General features: G+C 48.1%; 3 protein-coding genes across 4 annotated transcripts; all 3 read left to right on the forward strand.

Moving 5' to 3' along the window:
• Window positions 1–1,373: 1,373 nt before the first annotated feature.
• LOC101773702 (probable fucosyltransferase 8) lies at window positions 1,374–6,348 on the forward strand. The gene is made up of 2 exons (XM_004953959.2): window positions 1,374–1,887; window positions 4,446–6,348. The coding sequence occupies exons 1-2, from the start codon at window positions 1,617–1,619 to the stop codon at window positions 5,924–5,926; spliced, it is 1,752 nt and encodes a 583-aa protein (XP_004954016.1). The 5' UTR covers window positions 1,374–1,616; the 3' UTR covers window positions 5,927–6,348.
• Window positions 6,349–10,674: 4,326 nt separating this feature from the next.
• Window positions 10,675–13,128, forward strand: LOC101774522 (probable fucosyltransferase 8). Its single transcript, XM_004955169.3, has 2 exons — window positions 10,675–10,912; window positions 11,615–13,128. The coding sequence occupies exons 1-2, from the start codon at window positions 10,675–10,677 to the stop codon at window positions 13,126–13,128; spliced, it is 1,752 nt and encodes a 583-aa protein (XP_004955226.2).
• A 6,309-nt stretch (window positions 13,129–19,437) lies between these two features.
• On the forward strand, window positions 19,438–25,029 carry LOC101774108 (probable fucosyltransferase 8). 2 transcript variants are annotated; one of them, XM_004953960.3, is made up of 2 exons: window positions 19,438–19,868; window positions 23,281–25,029. In XM_004953960.3, the coding sequence occupies exons 1-2, from the start codon at window positions 19,568–19,570 to the stop codon at window positions 24,795–24,797; spliced, it is 1,818 nt and encodes a 605-aa protein (XP_004954017.1). In that variant the 5' UTR covers window positions 19,438–19,567; the 3' UTR covers window positions 24,798–25,029. The 2 variants fall into 2 exon arrangements, with proteins under 2 accessions (XP_004954017.1, XP_004954018.1); XM_004953961.3 differs by lacking the exon at window positions 19,438–19,868 and adding an exon at window positions 19,882–21,711.
• The last annotated feature ends 377 nt before the right edge of the window (window positions 25,030–25,406 follow it).

Raw genomic sequence — 25,406 nt, forward strand, 5'->3', positions numbered from 1 at the left:
TGTATTTAGCATGGTAGTCAAGCTAATCGCAGGACTCCTGGTAGTGATCGCGAACATGAGCTACCGATTCCGAAGAAGTCCATGGAATGAATGTGGTGCTACAGTAACCATTCGCTAATGATGGATTAATTAGGCTTAATAGATTCGTCTCGCGATTTAGCCTAGGGGTTCTGCTATTAGTTTTATAATTAGCTCATATTTAATCCTCCTAATTAGCATTCGAACGTGTGATGTGACAGGGCTAAAGTTTAGCCCGTGGCATCCAAACGCCCCCTAAGTCAATGTGCTTATTACAAGTTAGGAAACCATGGCATCCGAGGAAGGAGACAGTGATGCGGACCATTTGCACATGGTTTATTCCTTGGATAGTTGGATTCGTCAGGAACTTGCTCCTAGTAGAAAGGCTTCTCCTAGACCAATACGGACGGAGGGTTTCGAGAGTTTGCTCCTAGCGGTCAAGTACTGCCTTAAAAAATAAACAAGCTGGGTGAATTCGACATGGAGAAAATCTCCATGGATCAACCAGCCAAGCCGCGTAGTACATCTCTATGGATCAACCAGCCAAGCCTACCCCCGCAGAAAATCAGAGAGCTTCTGGAGAGAATTCCCGCACTCGCTGCACTTTGTGGTTGTGCGATGGACACCTCAACACAGAGACTGAAAATGACATAGCCTGAAACACAGTTCAGCCTAGCAGCCTCCACGCACACAGGAAGCCGTCTGTGCCGTGCGCGTAGCCTGAGCTTGGACTTTCTCCCTGGTGGCGACGGATGGTGAGTTCTACGATGCTGAAGTGGAGTATTCAGCAAGTACACACACACACACACCCCGCTAGCATATGGTCGATCATGTCATTTTCAGAGCTTGTTGGCATTGAAAGCTTCAGACGCCCATATGGACATATTCTAGTAATCCACCTACCTACCATCATTGTTTTTTCTTTATATATGAACTAACAACATTTAGTTAAGCTCCAATAATAGTGCTGATGCTGATCCCTAGTCTGCAATACTGCATCCCATGGCCATGAAAGGGAAGTAAACCTGAAGAATCAAATCACATGTCCTTGGGAAGGCCATCCTGTCCCGATGAACCCAATCTCACAAAAACAAGTGACAGGAAACAGGTTAGATGCGCAGGATGATAATGATAAAATAAAAAGGTTACAGTTAGGCTAGAAAGGGCACATACTTTTCTTGTACCTTGGAAAGGGCAGAAGTTATAGAAAATAAGCTCTTCGTTCCCATCACCGTGACCCACAAAACTAAACAATTCAACGATCAGGAAAGATAACAACTCCCGCGCGAGTACACACCGCGGTTAAGTACTCTCTGCAAATGCGAGTAGAATAGTATCGTGCGCTGCAGAAAACAAACAGTGCTTCCAAGTGCATGATCGGGCACACGTCGGCGTCAATCCCTCTCCTTCCATTTCAAGGCCACCCCGTAGCTTCCACCAGGTTGACCAGCTCCAAGCCTCCTCCAACTCCAAGGAGGAGAGAAGACGGCACAAGCAAGCCGTCAACACACGGATCAAAAACGAGAGCTTAAGAAGAGGTCGCCGAGGGGGATCAAGATTCAAGAAGCGGAGCCGTAGGCTGTGGAGGAGAAGAGGGGATGGACGTGAAGCGGTCGCGGAGCCCTCGGGCTCCGCCCGGCGGCGACGACGACAAGAAGCGCGCCGCCGCCGCCGGGTGGCGCGGCTCCGGCGTCCGCCCGGAGATGGTGCTGGTCGGCTTCCTCCTCACGCTGCCCCTCCTCTTCCTCGTCTTCGGCGGCCGATGGGGCAGCAGCAGCAGCGCCTTCCCCTCGCCCTCCTCGTCTTCTACGCCTGTCGTCTCCCGCCACGTCGCCGCCGGCGACCGCGGCGCGACGCCTCAGAGCCAGAGTAAGCTTCCTCTCCTCTGCTACTCCGTTTCGTCATGTGAATTTGGGAGATCGCGCCCAACCCAAGGCCGGGAAGCTCGTTGACCGGCGTCGCTGCGTGGGAATTCTCGCGTTTCGCGCCCCAATTCTCGGACGGGGTTGGCGTATGAACAAGCAGCTCGTGTCGTAAGCAATTCTGCGTCCTTTTTCGTTCGTCTCATGGCGCAGAGAAAACTGGCGTTTCGTCAGGAGGTAGCTGAGCGTCCGATTCTTGACGACGTCATCGTTGATTCGGTCGTGCTTGTCCTGCCTGCTTGGTACATTGGCATTACGGTTACGGCCATTTTTTGATAATGGATAAAATCCGGATTCAACCTCCCAGTCCGTAATTATTACAAGGTAGTAGCTTGGTGCCACACCACGCATAAGTTTTGAACAACATCAACCGACTCAAAGTCCAATTATCAAATTAGAGGATTATCCATTTGAACTAAGAAAACGAAGTGCCACCATCTTGAAGGACCGACATGCCGAAATGAAGGAGTCCTATCGTCAATCTAGCCCAAAATTGGAGCCATTACGATTACGGCCACGGCGGAGTACTAATCGGCTCGCCTGAATGATCACAGATCTAATTCATGCATGAACAAATCTTTTTTTTTTGGCCCGGGATCGGAAATTCAGATCCGACTTGCCGCGTGCTCGAACAGTTTCTGGACTGATTGTGTCTGTATGAGCAGTCTGCGGATGCCACCACGTCGGTGCATCATTGCCCGGATCTTGTCGTACCTCACGTCCTCACCACTGTTTCTTTGAAAGGGCAGCTTCTGCGGTAATGCCGGTGGCTTGCCCCAGCGAAATGTCCTCTAGATGGCCAAGTCTTTGCTTAGTGGTCCCTGGCTATAAGAGACAAACTGTTCTTAAAGTAGCCTCTAGCCGAGGCCTTAATGCCTTCTGGAAATGGACTTTTTTCTTAAAAAACAAAAGAGTATTCCATTCCAAAGAAAAGTGAAGTTACAGCTAGGCCCCTATGTACAGCTCCCGTGATCACATCCCTATCAATAATGCTGATAAGTGATAAGATATAAACTCAAAACTGGAACTTCAGATTTGAGGAGCTGCACTTTAATATGCTGTATTTTTGCTTTATGGTACCCAGTTCAGACTTGAACACATCCCAAATCATTGATGAAAATAGACGGGATTTTAGAATTTCCTTTTTATCCCCCTTTTCTTTTGGCATTTTGAGAGTAAAAGAGTTGAAAATATGCTGAGCCTTTAGTCTGCATTAATCCATTTGTATATTTTGAACTGAATGTTTTGCGGTTTTGGCTTTGTTCTCCTGTCCAATTTCTCGCTGACTAGCTCGGCTCGATGGCCCTGCTTTTGGGCAGAATAAGAAGCATCTAGCCAATTGCTTTCAGAAAAAGAAAGATGTTAACCTTTCTTATGTGGATGTGATGTGTGAAGAATATAGATGATTGAGTGCAAGAAAGAACCATACATTCAGATACCTAAAACATTAATTAAATTTCCAGTATGCTTAATTTTTCCTACTGCAAGCTGGTTCCATATATCCCATCTGTATTTCTTTTCACTACCACCATAAAGAATTAAAGATGTTCCAAGTTATAGGTCAAAATCCATCATCGTGTTGATGACATATGGTCCTAGGACCCACTTGTCAGTCTCTTACTGGATGACATTTTCCGATTTACAATGTCTTTTTGCAATAGTAATGAGGTAAATTTCATTTCCACACTATTTTTTTTCAACTCATCCAGTTAAGAATCCTCTCTGCAGGACCAGAAGCAGTTACACCCAAAAACATCTCTGCATCAGCCACATTACTATTGATACATCCCTAGCAATAATGCAGATATAAACTCAAAACTGAAACTTAGATTTGAGGAGCTGCACTGATTAGTGATCACATCCCATCTCATTAGTGAAGATAGACGAGATTTTAGAATTTCCTTTTTTATCCCTTTCTTTTCGGCATTTTTTTTAGAGTAAATGAGTTGAAACATACGCTGAGCCTTTAGATTGCAATAATCCATTTGTGTATTTTGAACTGAATGTTTTTGGTTTTTTGGCTTTGTTTTCTTGTCTAATTCCATGCTGACTAGCTCGATGGGTGATGGCCCTGTTTCTGGCCAGAATGGGAGGCATCTAACCAATTGCTTTCAGAAAAAGGAAAGACGTTAACCTTTCTTATGTGGATGTGATTTGCGAAGAAAAACGATGATTGCGTGTTAGAAAACACCATACTACATTCGGATACCGAAACCATAAGTTAAATTTCCAGAATCTATGTTGTTTTTTGTATGCTTAATTGTCTGTACTGCATACTGCTGGTTCCACTTCCATATGTCCATCTGTATTATTTTTTTCCCGATTACCATCATAAAGATGCTGCAAGATAAAGGTCAAAAATCACCATCGTGCTGATGACATATGATCCTAGGGTCCACTAGTCAGTCTCTTACTGAATGGCATTTTTCACCTATTATATGCCTTTTTGCAATAGTAATGAGGTAAAAAAAATTGAACTCATCCAGTTAAGAATCTTGTCTGCAGGACCAGAAGCCGTTACACCCAAAAACCTCTCTGCATCATCTCCGTCCCCGGACAAGCTTCTGGGAGGACTGCTCTCGTCGGCATTCGACGAATCCTCCTGCCAGAGCCGCTACAAATCGAACCTCTACCGGAAGCCATCCCCGTTCCCGCTCTCCCCCTACCTCGCGCAGAAGCTGCGCAAGTACGAGGCCTACCACAAGAAGTGCGGGCCGAGGACCAAGCGCTACCGGCGCGCCATCAAGCAGCTCAAGTCCGGGCGCAACGCCGACGACTCCGAGTGCAAGTACGTGGTGTGGTTCCCCTGCAACGGGCTCGGCAACCGCATGCTCACCATAGCCTCCACCTTCCTCTACGCTCTGCTCACCGACCGTGTGCTCCTCACCCACGTCGCGCCGGAGCAGGAGGGCCTCTTCTGCGAGCCGTTCCCGGGCAGCTCGTGGGTGCTCCCGGGGGACTTCCCGGAGAACAACCCCCACAAGCTCCACATTGGCGCGCCGGAGAGCTACGCCAACATGCTCAAGAGCGGCGCCGTCCGCAACGACGACCCCCGCAGCGTGCCGGCGTCGTCGCTGCCGCCCTACGTCTACCTCCACGTCGAGCAGTTCCAGCTGAAGCTCTCCGACAACGTCTTCTGCGACGAGGACCAGGCAATGCTGAGCAAGTTCACCTGGATGATCCTCAAGTCCGACAGCTACTTCGCGCCGGCGCTGTTCCTGACGCCCATGTTCGAGGAGGAGCTCGCGAGAATGTTCCCGCAGAAGGAGGCCGTGTTCCATCACCTGGGACGGTACCTCTTCCATCCGACGAACAGGGTCTGGGGGATCATCAGAAGATACTACGAAGCGTACCTTGCCAGAGTGGACGAGAAGATCGGGTTCCAGATCAGGATCTTCCCGGAGAAGCCGATCAAGTTCGAGAACATGTACGACCAGCTGACGAGGTGCATCAGGGAGCAGCGGCTGTTGCCGGAGCTCGGCACCGTCGAGCCGCCGGCGAACACGACGTCCGGCGAGGCCGGGAAGGTGAAGGCCGTCCTGATCGCGTCCCTGTACTCGGGGTACTACGAGAAGATCCGGGGCATGTACTACGAGAGCCCCACCAAGACGGGGGAGATCGTGGCGGTGTTCCAGCCGAGCCACGAGGAGCAGCAGCAGTACACGTCGAACGAGCACAACCAGAAGGCGCTGGCGGAGATCTACCTGCTGAGCTACTGCGACAAGATCGCGATGAGCGCGTGGTCCACCTTCGGGTACGTCGCCTACAGTTTCGCCGGCGTGAAGCCGTGGATCCTGCTCCGGCCGGACTGGAACAAGGAGGTCTCCGAGGTGGCGTGCGTCCGGTCCCCGTCCGTGGAGCCGTGCCTGCACTCGCCGCCCCTGCTCGGGTGCAGGGCCAAGAGGGACGTCGACGTGGCCGCCGTCAAGCCGTACGTCCGGCACTGTGAGGACGTCGGGTTCGGCCTCAAGCTGTTCGATAGCTGACTTTGAGTGGGCAGCCGTTCGATCAGATTGTTCCTCTTTCAGAAATCAGAACTGCGTACGCCGTGGAGTAAGTAGTAGGCCTTTTGGAGATTCGTTGTATTCGTTTCCGGTACCTAGTTACCTGTACAAGTGGAAGTTGCAGAGATGGCTTTCTGCATTGTATTCAAATTCGTTCATCATAAAACAACTCGTATATACTGCTCCTTCCGTTCCAAATTGTAGATTGTTTTAGTCTATTTAGGTTCATTAATATTATTATGCATCTAGATATAGCGTATGTCTAGGTGCATAATAATATCTATTAACCTAAAAAATCAAAACGACCTACAATTTGGAACGGGAGGGAGCATGATAGAGACCAGTCGAGATGTTAACTTTCATTCTCGTACAGTTACCAACTGGAATACAAATTGTTTTTTTTTTATTTCAGGATATGCAGATTTTAGTGGGTCAACCCACTGACCCAATACCCAAAATATTCAATTTGATGTAAATAACTACAGGATTGGCCCGATCAATTTTGGTGTCAATTGGTGTCCAGTGTTGTGGGTTACTGGGTAACCCATTCGCCACCTTGCCATTTGCCTATCTCACGAGTTCCCGACTCCACGGCGAACGGTGGCGGCGCCTCGCCCTTCGCCGGTCATGCGCCGCCTTTCTGCAGCAGCCCTGTGCTGCCCGTAGGTACCAATTTTGCTCCGGCAGGCGCCAGCACACCTAGTCGTTTGCCTGGCGAATCGAATTCCGTCTGTTTGTGAAAGCACAGGAAGGCGCAGGCACAACAGCATCCCTCCCCGGGGGGCAGCGGCGGGTTGGCAAGTGGTGGCCGGGAAAGCGAGCGAGCAGAGCAGGAGCAGAGGCAGCGGAGGGCGGGGGAGGCGTAACTCGATTTGATTCCAGTGGATTGCGTCCCATCTGCCGGACAGCTAGAGTCATCTCTCTCCGCCAAGATGCGGCGGGTTCCTTTTCATCCTGCAGCATCGCGCGGTTAGAGAGGAGAGGTTAAATGCTTGATTCTTCGCACGGGCGTCCTGGGCACGAAGGATTAGCAGCCACACCCGCACAGCAGCGTGATAATTTATTCAGTTGTGGTGTTTTGGTTGACCCATTGGGTCTCTTGGGTCAGCGTTGAAATGGATTAGTGTAACCCAAAACCCAGAAATGATGTTGATGGGTAGTCTGCGTCAATCACTGGTTGGCCCAATTCCAATCCACTTTCATCCCGAATTATGAATTGTTAACGACAATGACGTACCGCTTTCATCCCGAATTATGAATTGTTAACGACAACGACGTACCGGTTTTGTAAGAAGAACTCCATTTATAACCATCCAACTATCACCTCAATTTTTATTTTGATCATTGAACCGCAAAATCAGAAATCTTCGACCACCTAACTCTTAAAACTGTTCATATTTAGCCATCGGGCGGTTTTGTTGGGTGGTTTTGAACTGTTTTCACTACCACGTTGTACTCACCCGCCATGTCAGCATGCTAACTCGGATGGGGCCCACATGTCAACCCTCTCTCCCTTCCCCACCGTTGCTCTCCCTCCCACCCTGCTTGTCCTGCACCGCTGCCACTCTGAGCCCGCGTCGCCACCGCCCTAGCCTCGCGCCACTGCGTCCTAACCTCACGTCGGGGCGCCGTGCGGATGGCGATGTCCAGTCGGCCGAGGGTCTCCGCCTCGTGCTCGCTCCACCTCCGTTCGCACTCGTTCCACCTCGACCCTGCCCGCCATTGCCATGTCCGCCTCCTGCCGGCGCCGCTTGTCTCCACACGGCTGCTGCGCGGCGGCAGACAAGCTCGGTCCCATTAGCCCGCGGCGGCGCAGGCCGTTGGAGCACCCGCGGCGGTGCGAGGTTGGGGGCGCTGGATCTTGGTAGAGCCGGGCCGCGGTCTTCGGCGCCCCCGCGGCGTTAGGCCAGCGGGACGGGGGTGGGGCCCGGCGCGTGGCTCGAGGTTGAAGATGACGACGCGTGGCAACCGCCGGCCGAGCTCCGGGCTGTCGGCTGTCGCCTGCCGCGCGGGGCCCTGCCAGCAAGCTCCGCTAGGGCTCGAGGTTGAAGACGACGGGGCGCAGGGGAGGCCGCCGTGGGGGAGGGGCAGGTTATGGAGGCGCGGGGGCGGCCAACGCGGTAGAGGCCGGCGTGGTGGAGGCTTGCGCAGGGACGGCCGTCTCGGGGGTCGGTGGCTGCCGGCGGAGGAGAGAGGAGAGAAGAACGATGGAGGAGAGAGAGAAAGGAGAGAAGAGGGATGACAAGTGGGCCACACTGCCATGTGGTGTCCATGTTAGCAAAATTAGCCACCAAAACCATCAGATAGCCGAATATGAACGGTTTTAAGAGTTGGGTGGTCAAAGATTTCTGATTTCACGATTCGATGCTCAAAATCAAACTAAGATGATGATTGGATGGTCAATTTTTTTTTTAATCTGGTGGTGAATCCCGTGCCGTGGAGTTTCAGGCGTTCCATCAGTGAGTCGCCGGCCGGGCCATTTCCTCCGCGGCTTAAATTTAAACAAGTGAACCAAACCAGGCCTAACAATGTATCCACGTGCAACAGGGCCACGCTGCATCCGTAGTTGCGTTGCTGTGGCACCGTCACATCTCACATCCCTCACGTACCGTAGACAAAGTTCAGTCCCTGTCATATTGAATGTTTAGATACTAATTAAAAGTATTAAATGTAGATTAATTACAAAACTAATTGGACATATGGAGGCTAATTTGTGAGACGAATCTATTAAGCCTAATTAATTCATGATTAGCATATATTTATTGTAGCATCACATTGTCGAATCATCGACTAATTATGTTTAATATATTCGTCTCGCAAATTAGCCTCCATCTGTGCAGTTGGTTTTATAATTAGGCTTATATTTAATCCTCCTAATTAGTATTCGATGTGATAGAACTACACGCGGAGCCAAATACCCAAGCACCCCTTACGAAAGAAACACGCGCGGTCGCAGAAGCAACCGGGCGAGAGGCTGGCTGGCCATGATGCAAAGCCGTTGACTGCAGTTGGGTGTCTAGAAGATAGCGTTAACAATGGTTCGAGGAGATTTGATGCGTGTTTCTGCATACTAAACACAATCATTGTACATTCCGGTATATACTTGTCAGGTCGGCGAGCGCGGGAGGCAGAGGAAGCGTGCGAGTCCGGGAAAGAGCGGGTGCTCTGCTGCCGATGGCGCGAACGCCGCGAGGTGCGCACAAGGTGGCGACGGGAGGCGGCAGCGAGATGGAGTGGCGGTGGCGGGGATGGGGCGCGCCGGCGCGGGCGGAGGTGGTGGTCGCGGTCGGGTTCTTGGCCACCTTGACGCTGCTCGTAGTGGGATTCGGCGGGGGCATCGGAAGCCCGACCGCGTTCTCGTCGCCAGGGATCGAGTTCGTTCAAAACACAGGTAAAGTTAGTACTACTGCAGCTGAATGTTGTTCATTTGGTGGTACGCGCGCATGTGGAATTCAGGGATATGCAGATCGATGTTATTGGACCTGTTTCCTTCCATTTTTATTGCCTTTCGTGGTTAATAAAACTACGTTGCAACTTGCAAACATGAAATTATTGTTTTCTTTAGAAAAAAAAAGGGCGCAACGCAAAACTTCAGTCAGAGCTGCTCAACGATAACAATTATTGCAATTGATCTGTTGTGGTTTCACAAATTCATTATGGGGAATTGGCGCGCGCCGAGCAAGTGTTCCCCTCGTCATGTGAGCTATAGCTTTCCCTTTATTTTTATATAAACCGTCAGCTACTCATGTAGTAATGTTGCACCAGTCCTTACGCTGTTACGCTGCCGAGTTACTGCTGTACTGCATCATGATCAAGATGCAAAGCCGTTGACTGCAAGTGGCGTCTGGAAGGCAGTGTCAACAATAGTTTTAGCAATGTGACGTGCATTTCTTCGTGCGGATCGGAGCAAAACCACTATGGCCGGGCGCGCGGCCTTAGTACTCTCCTATTGGGTCGGCGTTGATCTCAGAGGAATTCGAACGCAACAAATGGGTTGGGAAAACACTTATAACCTCTTTAAAAACAATCGCTCCCCTTACTAGGAGTAGGACTCCTAGTAACCCGTGAGCTAATTTACATCCCGAAAATATTCTTTCGCACCTACTATATTTCTAGGATATTCCATACATAAAGGTTATTGGGTAAAGTGTACAAATTGAATTCTCCTACGTGGTCATATTTCTCAAGCCTTCATGTAGTCACACTTCTCACGCCCTCGTGTAGTTACGTTTCTCACGCCTTCATGTCCTTAGCCTCTGGACTTCTTCTCTGCGCCAGATCAGGTTTTCAGCTTCGTACCCTCAGCCTCACGCTGGACGAGCTCCTTAACCTCGTGCCTTCGACCTCAAACCTGAAATAGATGTCCAACCTCGTGGTGTCTAGTCCAGTTCCGATCTTAAGTAAAAAAGTAGAGTCAAAAGCTCGGTCCTCGAGACTAGTTTCGAGCACTCGAGGGTCAGCCAATAACTGATAGCTTCGAAAGCTCAAAGTAACAAAAAAGTTGCAAGGTTAAGGAAGTTTTGTTCATTGATTCAGAACTTGCGAGGTTAACTAAATTTTAACTAAATTTTATTCGTTGATCGAGAACTTGTGAGGTTAGGAAGTTTCCTTCCACGAACAGTGCTCGAGGATGCTCGTCCTCGGTTTTTAGGCTATCCCAATAGTCGGAGGTGCGGGGAGAGCGGAGAAAGAAGCTTGAGCGTCGTCGAAAGCTAACGCCTGGTGCGCTGATGGAAGCGGCGGCGGCGCACAAGGTTGCGGCCGGCGGGGAGCTCGGCGCCGGGAGGGACCGAAGCGGCAACGAGGAGGCCTGGCGGTGGCCGGGGTGGCGCGCACCGGCGCGGGTGGAGGCGGTGGTCGTGCTGGGGCTCTTGGCCACATTCACGGTTCTCGTGCTGGCCTTCGGCGGCGCCGGAAGCCAGCCCGCGTTCCCATCGTCGCCAAGAAGCGGATTCGTCCAAAAGCCAGGTACTAACATTAACCAGACCTGAACTTCGGCTCTTCGATTAGTGGTTTGACGCCAACCTAGCTGCAGATGGATTCCTCGGCCTTGTATCTTGGCTTTTTATCGTACTGAATGTTACCCCAGTACGAAATCCCAAAAATAGTTTTGGTGTTGTCTTCTTCTATTTTGCTGTCTAGTGTTGTTGGTAGTTTTTCAGCTCCTTGTCTATTAATATCTGCTTGACAAAGTTCTTGCCGGTTGCCTTTTACAGAATCCTTTAAAAATAAATATCACGGGAATCGGATTCAAAAACTCATTCTGCGAACGGGCTTGGGACCGATTGGTCAGTAGGACTTAAATTAGTAGCATGGGCTAAGAGGTCGCATGTTCGATCCCCGGTGGGATGAATTCGGGTGAATTTTCCAGGATTTATTCCTAGGTTGCTTTGAGTGCACACGCGTGCGTGTTCAGCGGTATTGCGTGTTTCCTGCGCAACGAGGGAAGTAGGCTCTCCAATCTTTTTTCTAGCGTGTGTATATGTGAAAAAATCATTCTAATCAAACTGTGTGACAAATGGCAATAATGATAACTGCTAAGCCACTTGTGCTAAATAAAAATCCACATGTTAATTGCACTGGCTATGATGTGAAACTGTACATCATTCCCTCGGAAATCTGAGATTTTTTTCTGCTGTCAAACTAATCAACTTCATTTGTACTGTGCAGTTTACGCAGCATCAGGTGTTCATGAACATGTTGCCGGACCGGACCCGCCGGCTCCGCACGACCAAGACCGCCTCCTCGGCGGGCTCCTCTCGCCGGCATTCGACGAGCAGTCGTGCCGTTCCCGGTACGAGTCATTCCTCTACCGCCGTCCGTCACCGTTCCGGCCATCCACCTACCTCGTGGAGCGCCTCAGGCGGTACGAGGCCCGGCACAAGCGGTGCGGCCCCGGCGCGCCGCTGTTCAATGAAGCCGTCGAGCACCTGCGGTCCGGCCGCAACGCCGCGCGCTCGGGGTGCCAGTACGTCGTCTGGACGCCGATCAACGGCCTCGGCAACCGCATGCTCTCGCTCGCATCCACCTTCCTCTACGCGCTCCTCACCAACCGCGTCCTGCTCGCGCACGCGCCGCCGGAATTCGATGGCCTCTTCTGCGAGCCCTTCCCTGGCAGCTCCTGGACGCTCCCCGCCAACTTCCCGATCACCGACTTCGCCGGCATTTTCACCATGGGTTCGCCGACGAGCTACAAGAACATGCGGCAGGCCGGCGCCGTAAGCGGCGGCGACCACAGCAACGTCACCGCCGACACGCTGCCCGCGTACGTGTTCCTGGACCTGATCCAGTCCTACACCGACGCCGCCTTCTGCGAGGCCGACCAGCGCGTGCTCGCCAAGTTCAACTGGATGGTGGTCAAGTCCGACGTGTACTTCGCCGCCATGTTCTTCCTCATGCCGGCCTACGAGCGCGAGCTCGCGCGGCTGTTCCCGGAGAAGGAGGCCGTGTTCCACCACCTCGCGCGCTACCTCTTCCACCCGTCCAACGACGTGTGGGGCATCGTGCGCAGGTACTACGGGGCCTACCTCGCCAGGGCCGACGAGCGCGTCGGGCTCCAGGTGCGCGTGTTCCCGGAGATGCCCGTGCCGTTCGAGAACATGTACGGCCAGATCCTCCGGTGCTCGGAGCAGGAGGGCTTGCTGCCGAAGGTTGCACTGCACAGGGACGGCGCGGCGAACAACAACCACTCGTCGGCCATGGCGTCGGGGAGGAGCAGGAATCACAAGCTCACCTCGATACTGGTGACGTCGCTCTTCCCCGACTACTACGAGCGCATCCGCGGCATGTACTACGCGAACCCGACGGAGACCGGGGAGTACGTGGAGGTGCACCAGCCGAGCCACGAGAGGGAGCAGCGCACGGAGGCGCGCGGACACAACCAGAGGGCGCTGGCGGAGATGTACCTGCTGAGCTTCTGCGACCGCATCGTGACGACCGCGGTGTCGACGTTCGGGTACATCGCGCACGGGCTCGCCGCCGTGCGGCCCTTGGTGCTGCTGCGGCCACCGTCGCCCGAAGCGGGTGTTGATCCGGCGTGCGTCCGGTCGAAGACAGTCGAGCCGTGTCTTCAGGCGCCGCCGAGGCGAATGTGCGGTGTGGCGGAGGGGACGGACATTGGAGCTCTGGTGCCTTATGCCCAGCACTGTGAGGATGAGCACAAAGGTCTCAAGTTGTTCCCTTAGGCCTTAGCGTTCAAATCAGTTTGTGTAAGTAAATGCATGATTGATCGAACCAACGTGGAAATGAAGACATGATCAGTGTCAAGTTTCGACGGAACAGTATTTGGTATGGATTTGCATTTTAGAAAACACGGCACACATCATCAGCTACTTGCACACAACGCTTGCACCTATGAACGCATACGTGAGACTGAAGTTATCATTGCTACTTGCTATCGACAGTACGTTACCTGACACTGAATAAATTGGCCATGGTAATAAGACACACACGACGTCGAACCTAGGGTTTGATTTCCGGTGAATAGAGCACAACCACTTCACTAACTGCTTAGTGATGTTTGGTTCTAGTAGAATACTGAATACCATAATATTAATGATCCTTTTATATGGATGCTATTTTTTGCAAAATAATAAGGGCGTTATTTGATAAAGTAAATATATATAAAAAATTTATAATATTAGCATGATCTAAAATATATCACATTTACTAATAATTCATATAAACTAGCATATTCCAAATAAAGACAATTAATTTTTTAAGTTCTTTCATGTCATACCTAATAATATGTCTTGAATTGTTGACTTACATAATTCTATAAGAATTTTTTTAAATTTTTTGGTCAACAGAAGTCCTAAAGCGATACATTCCCTTTGTTTCTTTGTATAAGGCGTGCGCACATTCTAAAATCAAACTATTTAGACTTTGCCTAGCAATACTTAGGTACTCAGATAATAACAAGATACCTTTAGATTCATATTTTATTTGTACTACCAAATTATCATAATATTTAGATAATACGTTCAAGGTAATTTTTAGAGAATGTTTTGAATAAAAATACGCATTATATTTTGAGCGAAATATATCTTTATATAAGTGGGACTATTAATTAGTGGTTATTAGTTTATTGGTACCTCGGAATAATGGGAAATTTGATAACCGAGCAAAAGCTTCGGTGATTTTGGTAATGCGTATGCGTATGTACCCTGCAACCACCAGGGATCAGACCTTAGCTTTGGTGCTTCCTTTCACCTCTTTCATTTTTTGGCTACTAGTTTTTTCAATTTTTCCTTTTTATGATTTTTCACGTCAATTGTTTTTGTTGACTTGATTTTTTTTAGTTACGGAATTTATTAATCCAACCGTTTTCAAGAAATGTTCATTTAACATTTTCTTGTTTACTCAACTTTTTTCATAAATTTATCGATGCAATATTTTTAATGGTTCGATAGTTTTATGTTAGAATTAACATTTTCTTGTTGACTCTTTTTTACCTTTTGTCGAATAAGTTTTTCAGTGACCCCAGTATTATACAATTAAAGAAGAAATATATTTTCTTTTTCATAGTGTTCATTATTCGGACACATATTAAATCACAACGAAACAAAATGCCTTGGAAAAAGGCCAAGGAATGTGCTCCGAAGCATGTGAACGGAAAAATGAGAATAAGAGCGCACCCATTCTAAAAAGACGAGTGGAAAAATGTTTGGTTCAAGCAGGAAAATGAGTGAGCTTTGTAATGTATTTTTGAAAGAACTACATAGACAAGTTGTGCTAACGGACAATAACTATAAATATGAGTGCTTCGCATGGAGTTGAAGAGTCATACCGGAGTGAGCAAATTCCACTACGAGGGAACCCAACCATATGAGCTACACTCAAATTTCTGTGAGTAGCAAAATAACCTAAAGGTACCAAATCACTCTGCAATTCAATTAATATTTTACCCAGGGCAATTTTAGTCATTTGTAGTAATAAGGTCCTAACTCTCCTACCTCCACGTCAAATTCAATTTGCAAACTTTTCTAAAATAAACATAGTAAATACATGCATGGATGCTCGTACAAGTACGTATAACCATCCTTGTAAACTTGTGCACACACCACATGCCCGTATAAACGTGCCTCTGAGAGATGCATGAATGACAATCAGATTTCGAGATTGACAAAGTTAATATGTTTGAGTTGCTGTCGATGTACATGTGTAATGTGTTGAAGCGAAGAAACAAATCCAGATATGAAGGGTCTAGTAGACTAGGACAAAGAATCTACAAAATGGAGCTACGTTTAGTTCTTAAATTGGATTTATATAAGTTAAAAGTATTATAAGTCTCTCGATAATCTACACTTCTAGCTGGGCTAAACAACTCCTTTTCTTTAAAAAAAATGGTAACTGATTATGTGCCCCTCGGTTAAACAGCTCCTATTATGGTACAGGCTTGCGATGCGAGTTGGAGATTCCTTTCCAAGTTTGCCATGTGAACTCGATAATTCCGTGTTCCAAATCAAACTGCTGTACGACGGCGGCAACATGGAAGCATGCAATGGACATGAACCCATCTTGGGCCCGTCCAGTCCGGGTGGAAGCCGTGGAGGTCTGCAAGAAAAAAGAGGAAACGTGGTTGTCTATCCTAGCCAGCCACGATTGTATGTTTATAGGGTGAAAACATCAAGATATTTACATGGATACTATTGTGATCATCTAGGACTCGATTGCCTTACAACTTGAATCAGAAGAAAGATCTATCTCTAACTTATTCCTAAGCAAACTGAGTTCAATCCCTATGATCATAACAGCATGAGTCTTTTTTTTAAAAGGAAGCAGGAGCACTGCCCATTCATTTAAGAGGAAGAAGTTCAAGGTTACATGGAATGCAATATTATATAAAAGAAGTTTAACTCGAGTCTTAAACATCTAAATGAATTAAGATACACCGCCCAAAGAAGGGTGCCCACAGGCACGTCTTCGCAGCTCAACATCTTCCTAGATTCTTGTCAAAATCTACGGTGGTCGTAGTTCTTGATTTTGGAAGATTCTCCTATTCCTCTCATTCCATATGTGCCATGTTGTGATTGTCATGAGAGCAGCCTTTGAACGTTGTTGCTTTGTGCTCAAGTTCTTCAGCTGTCCTTGCCACCATTGTTGCACTTCCTTACCATCTTAAGTTGGAGTAGAAACCTGTCCAGCCGTCCATGTGCCTACTAAGAACCAAAATTGCTTTGCATAACTGCATTGCAAACATAAGTGAGTAGCCGTCTTCAATTCCTGGTCACACAACGGGCAGATAGTGAGTAGCATCTTATCTGCTGTCAAGATCTTACTTTGCACCAACAACCAGGCAAAGAACTTGTGTTTGGACTCAATGCGTGCCTTCCAAATAATGTATGCCTCAATTGTGGTGTATGTACCTGCAAACTGAGCTTCATATGCAGATTTGGCAGTATAGCGTCCAGTTGATGTCCATCTTCATGTGATGCTGTCTTCTTGGTCAGTGAACTGAATCTCCTGCACTAAGTCCCATAGAGTTACGAATTCAGCCAATTCTTCTATCATTTGCATTCTTCACAGGCCTCTAGTCCAATTTAATTCAGTTGTGTCTTCTCTTAGAGTTCTATTCTTCCTCCATGCCAACTTGTAAAGCCTCGGTGCTATATCACGAGGGGCTTTTCCATCTGCCCAAGCACACTGCCAGAATGTTGCTTTATGCCCATTACCCACGGTCACTCTTGTGGGTGCTCTGAAGAGTTGTTTGTCTATTTCATCACATGGGATTTGTGAGCCCACCAGTCGGTCTAGTTCTGTCCATTGGTACCATAGCCACCTCAACCTTAGTGCTCTACCGAAAACTTCTAGTTCAAGAATGCCAAGACCCCCAAGCTGTTTTGGGAGGACTATCTTCTGCCATTTTACCAAACAGTGGCCACCATTTGCCTGATCAGACCCTTTCCAGAGGAAGCTTCTTCTTAATCTGTCTATCTTCTTTACAGCCTATTTCTTCAGTTTGAAAACAGTAACAAAATATGTTGGGATTGCAGACATCACAGTCCTGACCAATGTCAGCCTCCCTGCTTTGTCCAGCAGCTTCCCCTTCCGATTCTACAAATTTCCTGCCACTTTGTCAATGAGTGGTTGCACTTGCACTTTAGTCAGTTTCCTCAAGGTGAGTGGCAACCCCAAGTATTTGCATGGAAAGGCACTGATCTAGCAAGGGAAACTTTCCATGACTGATTGAAGTTCAATCTGCTCACATCTGATTGGGTAAGCTGCAGATTTGTTGAGGTTAATGTGGAGACCTGATGCATTGCCAAAGATTTGAAAGATCATGTTAACCACTTCAATCTCTTGGCTGACAGGGTTGATGAAGATGGCAGCATCATCGGCATACAGGCTTGCTCTGAATGTTGATACTCGCCCCTGGATTGAAGACAAGAGATGCTATTCTTCAGCAAAGGTTAGCTGTTTTTGTAAAGGCTCCAGGACCAGTATAAATAGCATGGGTGACAGTGGATCTCCCTGTCTCAAGCTAATCCTGTGTTTAAATTTTTGTGTTTGAACCCCATTTACAAAGACTGAGGACGTTGCTGTGTGTAGTAGAATTGAGACCCTTTGTCTCCACCTAGATCCAAAACCCATCCTCTCCATTACTTCCATCAAGTAATCCCATCTTACACTGTCAAAGGCTTTAGCAATATCTAGCTTCAGGAATATGGTTGGCCTTCCTGCCCTGTGCATTTCTCTTATGAAGTTTTGTGTGAAAAGGAAGTTGTTATGTTTACTTTTATTTTTGATGAATGCACTCTGATTCCTGGAGACCAGCTCATTGAGGACTAAGGATAATCTTGTTGCAAGTATATGCTGCTTGTGAGACTTATAGGTCTGAAATCAGTCACCCTTGCTGCTTCACTTGATTTTGGAATGAGGCAGATCTGTGCTGAATTTAATACATTGAAGTGATGGCCATGTAGGTTGTAGAAATATTGCAAAGATGCCATAAGATCCTCTTTTATTACCTCCCAACATTTTTTGAAGAAGAGATCAATGACCCCATCTGGTCCAGGGGCCTGTTCTGATTTGAAATCCATAACCACATCCTTAGCCTCCTCCTTTGTGAAGTCCTCCTCTAGAACCTGCAAATTGTGGCTCTGTATGTTAAGGATATCCCAGCTCAACGTTTGTTGTCTTGGTTCCTCCCTGCCAATGCTGTGCTGAAACTGGCTGAAAATTTCTTGCTCTTTGTCGGCCTGTAGATGAACACTGCCTGAAGTTGTTTGTAGTGATTGTATGAAGTTTTTTCTTTTCCTCCCTATGACCCTTAGGTAGAAGAACCTGAAAGATGCATCACCAGCTTTAATGCTACTGCCTGCTTCTGATTTTTTTTCAATGGCAGTCATAGCTAAATATCTGTTTTTCAAATCTCTTTTGAGCAAGAGCTCATCTTCACTGAGGCTTCTATATTCTTGCACTGCATCAAGTATCCAAATCAACTACCTAGCTACTACCAGGAGCAATCTGTTTTTGCCAACCATAGATTTTGCCCAATGCCTTAACCTCTTTGATGTCATCTGCATCTTAGTATGAAGCCTTAAGTAGGGGGCATTAACCTCTTTGATGTTCTCTGCATCTTAGTATGAAGCCTTAAGTAAGGGTTATGCAAGCTGACTGGTTTCCCCATATGTCAGTCACTTCTTGTCTGAAGCCTCTAATCTGTGTCCAGAATGTTTCAAACCTAAAATCTTTGTATACTTTAATGGTTGTGTCAGTAGTAATTAGCATTGGACCGTGATCAGAGACCATGGAGGATTGAGCTTGAAGTAACACATTTGGTAACATGCATTCCCAATTGATATTGCAGAATACTCGATTAATTCTTGTGTGTGATATTGTTTGTCCAAGTATATTTTCTGCCTCTTAGATTTAATTCTCTCAGCTCAAGTGCCTGTATCACTCATGAGGGGGTGTTTGGATTACCCATGCTAAACTTTAGCACCTATCACATCAGATGTTTGGATACTAATTAGGAGTATTAAATATAATCTAATTACAAAACTAATTGCACAGATGGAGTCTAATTTGCGAGACGAATCTATTAAGCCTAATTAGTCCATGATTTGACAATGTGGTGCTACAGTAACCATTTGCTAATGATAGATTAATTAGTCTTAATAGATTCGTCTCGTGAATTAGACTCCATCTGTGCAATTAGTTTTATAATTAGCTCATGTTTAATCCTCCTAATTAATATCCGAACATTCGATGTGACCCTACTAAAGTTTAGCATCCCGTATCCAAACACCCCTAAATACCCCCATTATCCTTCTGCTTATGTTGCTGTTACTTTTGTCTTACTCCTGCAATATCATGCTGAAGTCCCGCTAGTAACCACTTGTCAGACACCATTCCATTTATCAGCTCTGCTATTTGCTTAACTACTTCTAAGAATCGTAACTTGCCATATTTATCAGCATGAGTCTTATCTTACGTATTTCTAACAAGGTCCTCAAACAAAAACCTTCTCCCACGCGGGTGGTGGCCGTGCTACTTTGACCACTCCGCCACGAACGACAGGGAGAGCAGATAACCGCGTAGCGCAAGCACACGACCCCGGGCCGTGCGAGCGACATCGAAGGGAGTATATGACACGTCTACGGTAGCTGAGCTTAGCTCATGGTCATGGGGAGGCCGAGCCACAGCCACGGGAGCAGCGGGGGCGACGAGGAGCGGCTGCCCCTGCGCGGCGGGCTGGAGACGGAGCGGCCGCCGCCGGGAGGCCACCACGCCGCCGCGGAGCAGCTCAAGGAGGCGAGGCGCGGGGGCAGCAGGTTCTGGCGCGCGTCCGTGCGCGCCGGGCTGGTGCTCTGCCTGCTGAGCGTCCCGGCCGTCCTGCTCCTGCTGCGGTGGCAGGCCGACTCCTCGCCGCAGTGGGTCTTCGACTTCGAGGCCCCCGAGGAAGACGACGACGACCAAGGTGCGCGTCTGCTCCCGATGCCTCTACATACTGCCCCCTTGTATATGTCTTCTTGCTTGTTGCTTCTACGCATGAACTGTGGCCGAATCCTAATGACCAGTACAAATTAGCTCGTACGAGTCTTCGCGGTCACCGGTTAATGACGATTAATCCTTTGCCGAGCTGATTTTCTACGCCCATGGATGTGGCACGGCCACGCAGAATTCGCCCGGCGCGTGCGACAGCGTTGGCTTTTGCGATTTCAAAGGGACGGCACGGCAGTAGTAGGCACGATGCTACATCGTCTTTCACCTGCCACCGATGGGCGATAGGCAGGAAATCAAAGCTGGAATGGATCGAAGCTTTGAGAGGCTTTCTTGGGGGAATCGTTGGAGTTGGAGTTGGAGTTGGAGTTGGAGTTGGAGGGGTGTGCAGGGAGATTTGGATCGGACCAGCAAAGCAGATTCCTTTGCCTCCTCCAGCTTATTTTATTCGGAGTAGTTTTTGTCCACCGGAGAGCTTGGTCGCATCAATCATAGTCATAGCAGTACTTCTTTATCATATACTCCTACTTTCATATGCAATTTCGTCATCAGAGATTTCAGCTTCGTAGTCATATGCAATTTGCAAACGCAGAGACGATATGATTAGCCATTGGCCAGCTAAACCTAATGTCCCAGTGCCCACAGAAAATCCGGACAGGGCCGGCCGCTCCGGCCATGCGGCAACTTCCATGTACTTGGCAGCGAGACGGTGAATCGTAGTGGGGTGGCGCCCACAGGCATGGAATGGAATGACGCTCGTGGTGGATGCCAGATCAAACAAAATTGACGCCTTCTTTCTTTTCCTACCCTGGACTGGGCAAAAAGACGACAGAGCGGCAACCTCAGTGAGAAACCCGGCCGTTTGGAACCGTAAAAAAAAATTCAAAAAAACGTGTAGTAGTAGTAGTAATATTTGCCATTCCCTTTTATTTAAACCGTTTAGCCTGGTTTGGTTCGGCTTCAACCGTACAAGATTTTGGTATTTAGCTGAAGTCACCCGAGAAGTGTCGTTCATGGGCGTCCAGTCAAATCTTGGGCAGTGAGTTTGTGCAAAATTCACATGTTTTGGGTCCAGGGTTTTGGCAAACTTTGGGCACCTCGGTTCATGTGGTAGGTAATTACTTAATTTTTTTTTTTTAAAAAAGTACAGAGGTAACAGAGGCGCGCTGTCCCTGTTCCTCCTCTGTCCTCTCGTCTTCCCTGGTCCAATGGCTTTGGCAGAGGGCCCGGCACGATATCCCTGCTCCCCTGTCGCATGGCTAGGGCTGCCCGATTTGTGCAACTGGGCCACTGGGGCGGCTAGCGGAGAAGAAGAGGAAAAATCCACTACCACTCTAGCAGGCGCTTGCTGTTCAATGCCCCTACCGGCCGCCGCTGCAGTGCTCCGTCCACTAGCCGACTAGCGGGTAGGCGGTAGCCACCCTCCCACGCGGAAGATGGCCGGACTCGTTTGACCTTCCCCTGCCTCGCTTGTCCCAAAAAAGGCCAAAGCCAGACAGCGATGCTCGCTTGCCGGCACGCGGGCGTGCCTAGGAAAAGAAGAGCCGCCGGCGAGCTCATGTGACCGAGGCAGAGGGTCATGGCGATGGGGACTGGCCACGGGGGGCGGCAGCCACTGGAGAAGCAGCGGGGGCTGGAGACGAAGACGGCGGCGGCCGGGTCGTCTGCAGCGGAGGCGAAAAAACCGCGCCGGGTCTGGCCCGCCGCGCTGATGGCGTGCTTCCTCGCTGTCACGGCCGTCCTGCTCCTGCAGCGGTGGCGGACCGACGCCTCGCCGGAGTGGCTCTACCAAGTCGAGCGCCCCGCGGAAGACGACCGAGGTGCGTCCCGCGTGCATTATTTTCCGTGTTCGTATCCGCAAGGATTAAGACCCACCTGTCAGTTGTATATGCGCATTCGGCCACAGCTACCTGGTGGAGTGGTTCAAGTTTCAAGATGTTTAATCATCATGTCGAAGTAAATTAGGTTTATCCATCAGGTCATCACTATGATTCTTTAGCATGCGATTTTGTCACGCCTAAATAGAAATTGCAATTGTGCGAAGTGCTGGCTTTTAGCAAGATAAGGGCGTCGGCTTGTACTCTTGTGCTTGTTCAATTTGTCTACTGTCTCTTGAATGTGTGGCCCTTACATCTCTTGGGAGCATGGTTTGTCAGGAGGTTTGTTGCTGTCCTGAACTCCTGATGACTCTTAGTAGATTTTTCTGCATGCTTGCCTTTTTTCCCCTTTTTATCTACTCCTGTTCTGGATAGGAGAAGCGAAACATTCTAAACAGTTGAACTTTAAGCATGCTGTTTGAAAGGAGATAGGAGGAGAATTTACAAGTACAAGAGATATGATGCTGATAATTTGTTCAAGATCCTAAATAAACTTACCCAGCCCTAAAACCTCTCTGTAGATTATTGCTTGTGCCGGTGTGTTTTCACAACTCTGGTGGCAGATTGCAGAAGAGGATATGCTTTCTCTTCAACTCGGAGAGAAGCTGTGCATGAATAAAGTGGTTCTAGTTCTGAATAGTTAATTGACAGGATATGGTCCTCATCTGATAATGACTCTCTCTATACAGGCATGATGACCATTTTAAGTTAAACATGTAGTTTTGTTCCCAGTATATAACGCAGAAATAGCTCTATACATGAACGGCGAGATGATTTAAGTATGCCCAAAAATTTAACTGTAGCTGTTTAGCTAGAATTAGGTGTATTGCTCCACTCCCCTCTAGTCTAAGAAAAGGTTTTCACCTGCTTTGTTGTGAGAAATATCTGGAGTAAAATCTTTCATTATGGGAAAATACATTGATCCGCACTGTAGGCAAACAGAGGAAATGTTACGCTTGGTGATACAATACAAACAAAACCATGTGATAAAGACTGTATACAGGTGCATGCATGTCCAGCTAATGGTGTTAGAATGTGTATAATACTGCCTCCCTGCATGAGGGAACAGCAAGGAACTGCTTCCTTCCCACAATCCCATTGTCTAGTCCCCTGAATTGCAGAAAGGGCAGGCCTGCGATGAATGACCTCCAAGTGGGTGCATCATTTCTTTCAACTTGCAAGCAATTTTAATAGGGAAAATAGCAATTCGAATTGGTAGATGCATACATTTAATCCATGGAGTTGTTATAACTAGCTATAGTTGCATGCTTCAGCGTTGCTCATTGAATAGCCACTCTTTCTGTTGGTCCTTCCTGGCATTGTGTTTGTCTGCAGCCTGCTTTCTTTTAACCTTTCCTTTTAATGATAACATGGTACCAACTACTTCTAGTACTCCATTGCTCCACTGGCATTGGTGGTCCCCATGTGCCAATATCATGTTTTGTTATATGTAAATGAACTACAAGCTGCAGTTAGGCAGTGAGTGACTCAAAATGTTTTTATCTTCTTCAGATATACAAGATGATATGATGGATGATATGTCTCCATCCCCACATATTATGTATGATAGACTTCTGGGTGGCCTTCTGATTGAGGGATTTGATGAAAAATCATGTAGAAGCAGGTATCAGTTTGCACGCTATCACAAGTCACCAAACATACCTTCACCATACCTCATTGAGAAGTTAAGGAAACAAGAAGCGTTGCAGAAAAAGTGTGGTCCAGGCACCAAAGCATACAGGGAAGCCTCCAAGCAGCTGAGGTCCGGTCAGAGCATCAATATGACAGATTGCAATTATCTGTTACTGACCATCCATGCTGGCATGGGGAATCGGATGCTTGAGATCACTTCAGTGTTCCTATATGCGCTACTTACAAACAGGATTTTGCTTGTGGACCGGTATAAGGAGATTGGTGACCTTTTCTGCGAACCCTTCCCTGGAACCTCATGGTTAGTCCCTTCAGATTTCCCTCTGAACTATGGTGAGTTTACTCAGAGTAGTCCAGAAAGCTATGGCAACATGCTGCAGAATAAAGTTTTCGGTGACAATACAGAGAGATCTTTGGCTGGTACTAGACCTCGCTATGTGTTTCTCTACCTTGATGGTAACTGTGGTTTCCATGACAAACTTTTCTACTGCGAAGACGACCAACAGTTCCTGCAAGGTGTTCCATGGCTGATTATAAGAACAGACATGTACTTTGTGCCGTCCCTGTTTCTAATTCCAGCTTTCCAAGATGAACTCAGCAGGCTATTTCCAGAGAAAGATACTGTTTTCCATCACTTGGCGCGCTATCTTTTTCATCCAACAAACAATGTTTGGTATTCGGTTACAAAATACTACCGGTCCTACCTTGCCAAAGCCGAAAAAAGAGTGGGAATTCAGATCAGAATATATGAAACCAAGGGCATCTTGCAAAGAAATGGCCCGTTCCCACACATTTTGAATCAGATCCTTTCATGTGCACAGAATCAGAAGCTCCTGCCAGAAATCGCCATGACAGAGGGAGCAGCAGCTGAAACTCAGAATAAGGGAGCAGCAGCTGAGACTCAGAATAACCGAACGATTGCCGTTCTAACTACTTCTTTGAGCTCTTGGTACAGTGATCAGATCCAGAAGAAGTACGATGAACACCCAGCAGTTGATGGCACTACTGTCGAAGTGCACCAGCCGAGTCACGAGGAGTACCAGAGGTCAAGGAATAAGAAGCACAACATGAAGGCACTTGCCGAGATCTATCTACTGAGCATGACCGATGAACTAATCACCAGTGGGTTTTCCACGTTTGGGTACGCAGCTCAGGGGCTTGCTGGCCTGAAGCCATGGATCATGTTCAGGTCGGAGAACCACATGGTGCCAGACCCACCGTGCGGCCGTGCCATGTCCATTGAACCGTGCTTCCACCAGGCTCCCTTCTATGACTGCAAGGCGAAGAGGGACACTGACTTGGGCAAGGTGTTGCCTTACGTGAGGCACTGCGAGGACGTGAGCTGGGGGCTGAAGATTGTAAATCAAACTCAGTTGTAGCTGTAACTTTTGTCAGGACTCAGGACACATCACACATTTGCTCGCTAACTAGGACAGAATTCTTTTTTTTTTTGTTGTTTCAAAAGAAACTATACGGATGTATTCTTTATTTCTCTCTCTCCTGTATTTGATCCAAGTGTAGATAGTTGATAAACATGCCCATTGATCTGTTCACTCTCTGATTTCAAAAAGAAAAGGAAAGGAAAAAATATGTTTACTGTCTGATCATTGATCACCTGGGCATTATCTTGGGCACGTTCTAGCGTCCATTTCTGTGACTGCAAGAGTGCAAGGCGCTTGTGATTTCTGTGTGTCTCGCATCACATCAAGGCGCTTGCTGCCATTGAACGGGAAAACCAAGTTGGAGAGAAACACAAGTCAGCAATATTGCAATGCTGTCAGGCAACGTGCGTCAAGAGTCTCAGATCTGCTAACCTGCATTGCCAGTTTGTCACTTATCTTAGCGCTCTGTGGAGACTAGAGAAGACGCCCCCAAGCATAGCCGAACGGAGCTCCGGCCCAAGTCAGCGGGATCGGACGCCCGTCCGAGGCACGGCGGAGGCGGACGGGTAGGAAGTGTTAGATGTATAATATACTGTTGGTATTTTT

Source organism: Setaria italica, chromosome I, assembly GCF_000263155.2.
Source record: "Setaria italica strain Yugu1 chromosome I, Setaria_italica_v2.0, whole genome shotgun sequence".
NCBI classification, from domain to species: Eukaryota; Viridiplantae; Streptophyta; class Magnoliopsida; order Poales; family Poaceae; genus Setaria; species Setaria italica.

Excerpts from the sequence above, each read along its gene's own strand:
- LOC101773702 (XM_004953959.2), top strand. The coding sequence starts at position 1,617 with ATGGACGTGAAGCGGTCGCGGAGCCCTCGGGCTCCGCCCGGCGGCGAC. Across the intron at positions 1,888-4,445 it reads CGCGACGCCTCAGAGCCAGA|GACCAGAAGCCGTTACACCC; the intron begins GTAAGCTTCCTC and ends TCTTGTCTGCAG.
- LOC101774522 (XM_004955169.3), top strand. The coding sequence starts at position 10,675 with ATGGAAGCGGCGGCGGCGCACAAGGTTGCGGCCGGCGGGGAGCTCGGC. Across the intron at positions 10,913-11,614 it reads CGGATTCGTCCAAAAGCCAG|TTTACGCAGCATCAGGTGTT; the intron begins GTACTAACATTA and ends TGTACTGTGCAG.
- LOC101774108 (XM_004953960.3), top strand. The coding sequence starts at position 19,568 with ATGGTCATGGGGAGGCCGAGCCACAGCCACGGGAGCAGCGGGGGCGAC. Across the intron at positions 19,869-23,280 it reads GGAAGACGACGACGACCAAG|ATATACAAGATGATATGATG; the intron begins GTGCGCGTCTGC and ends TATCTTCTTCAG.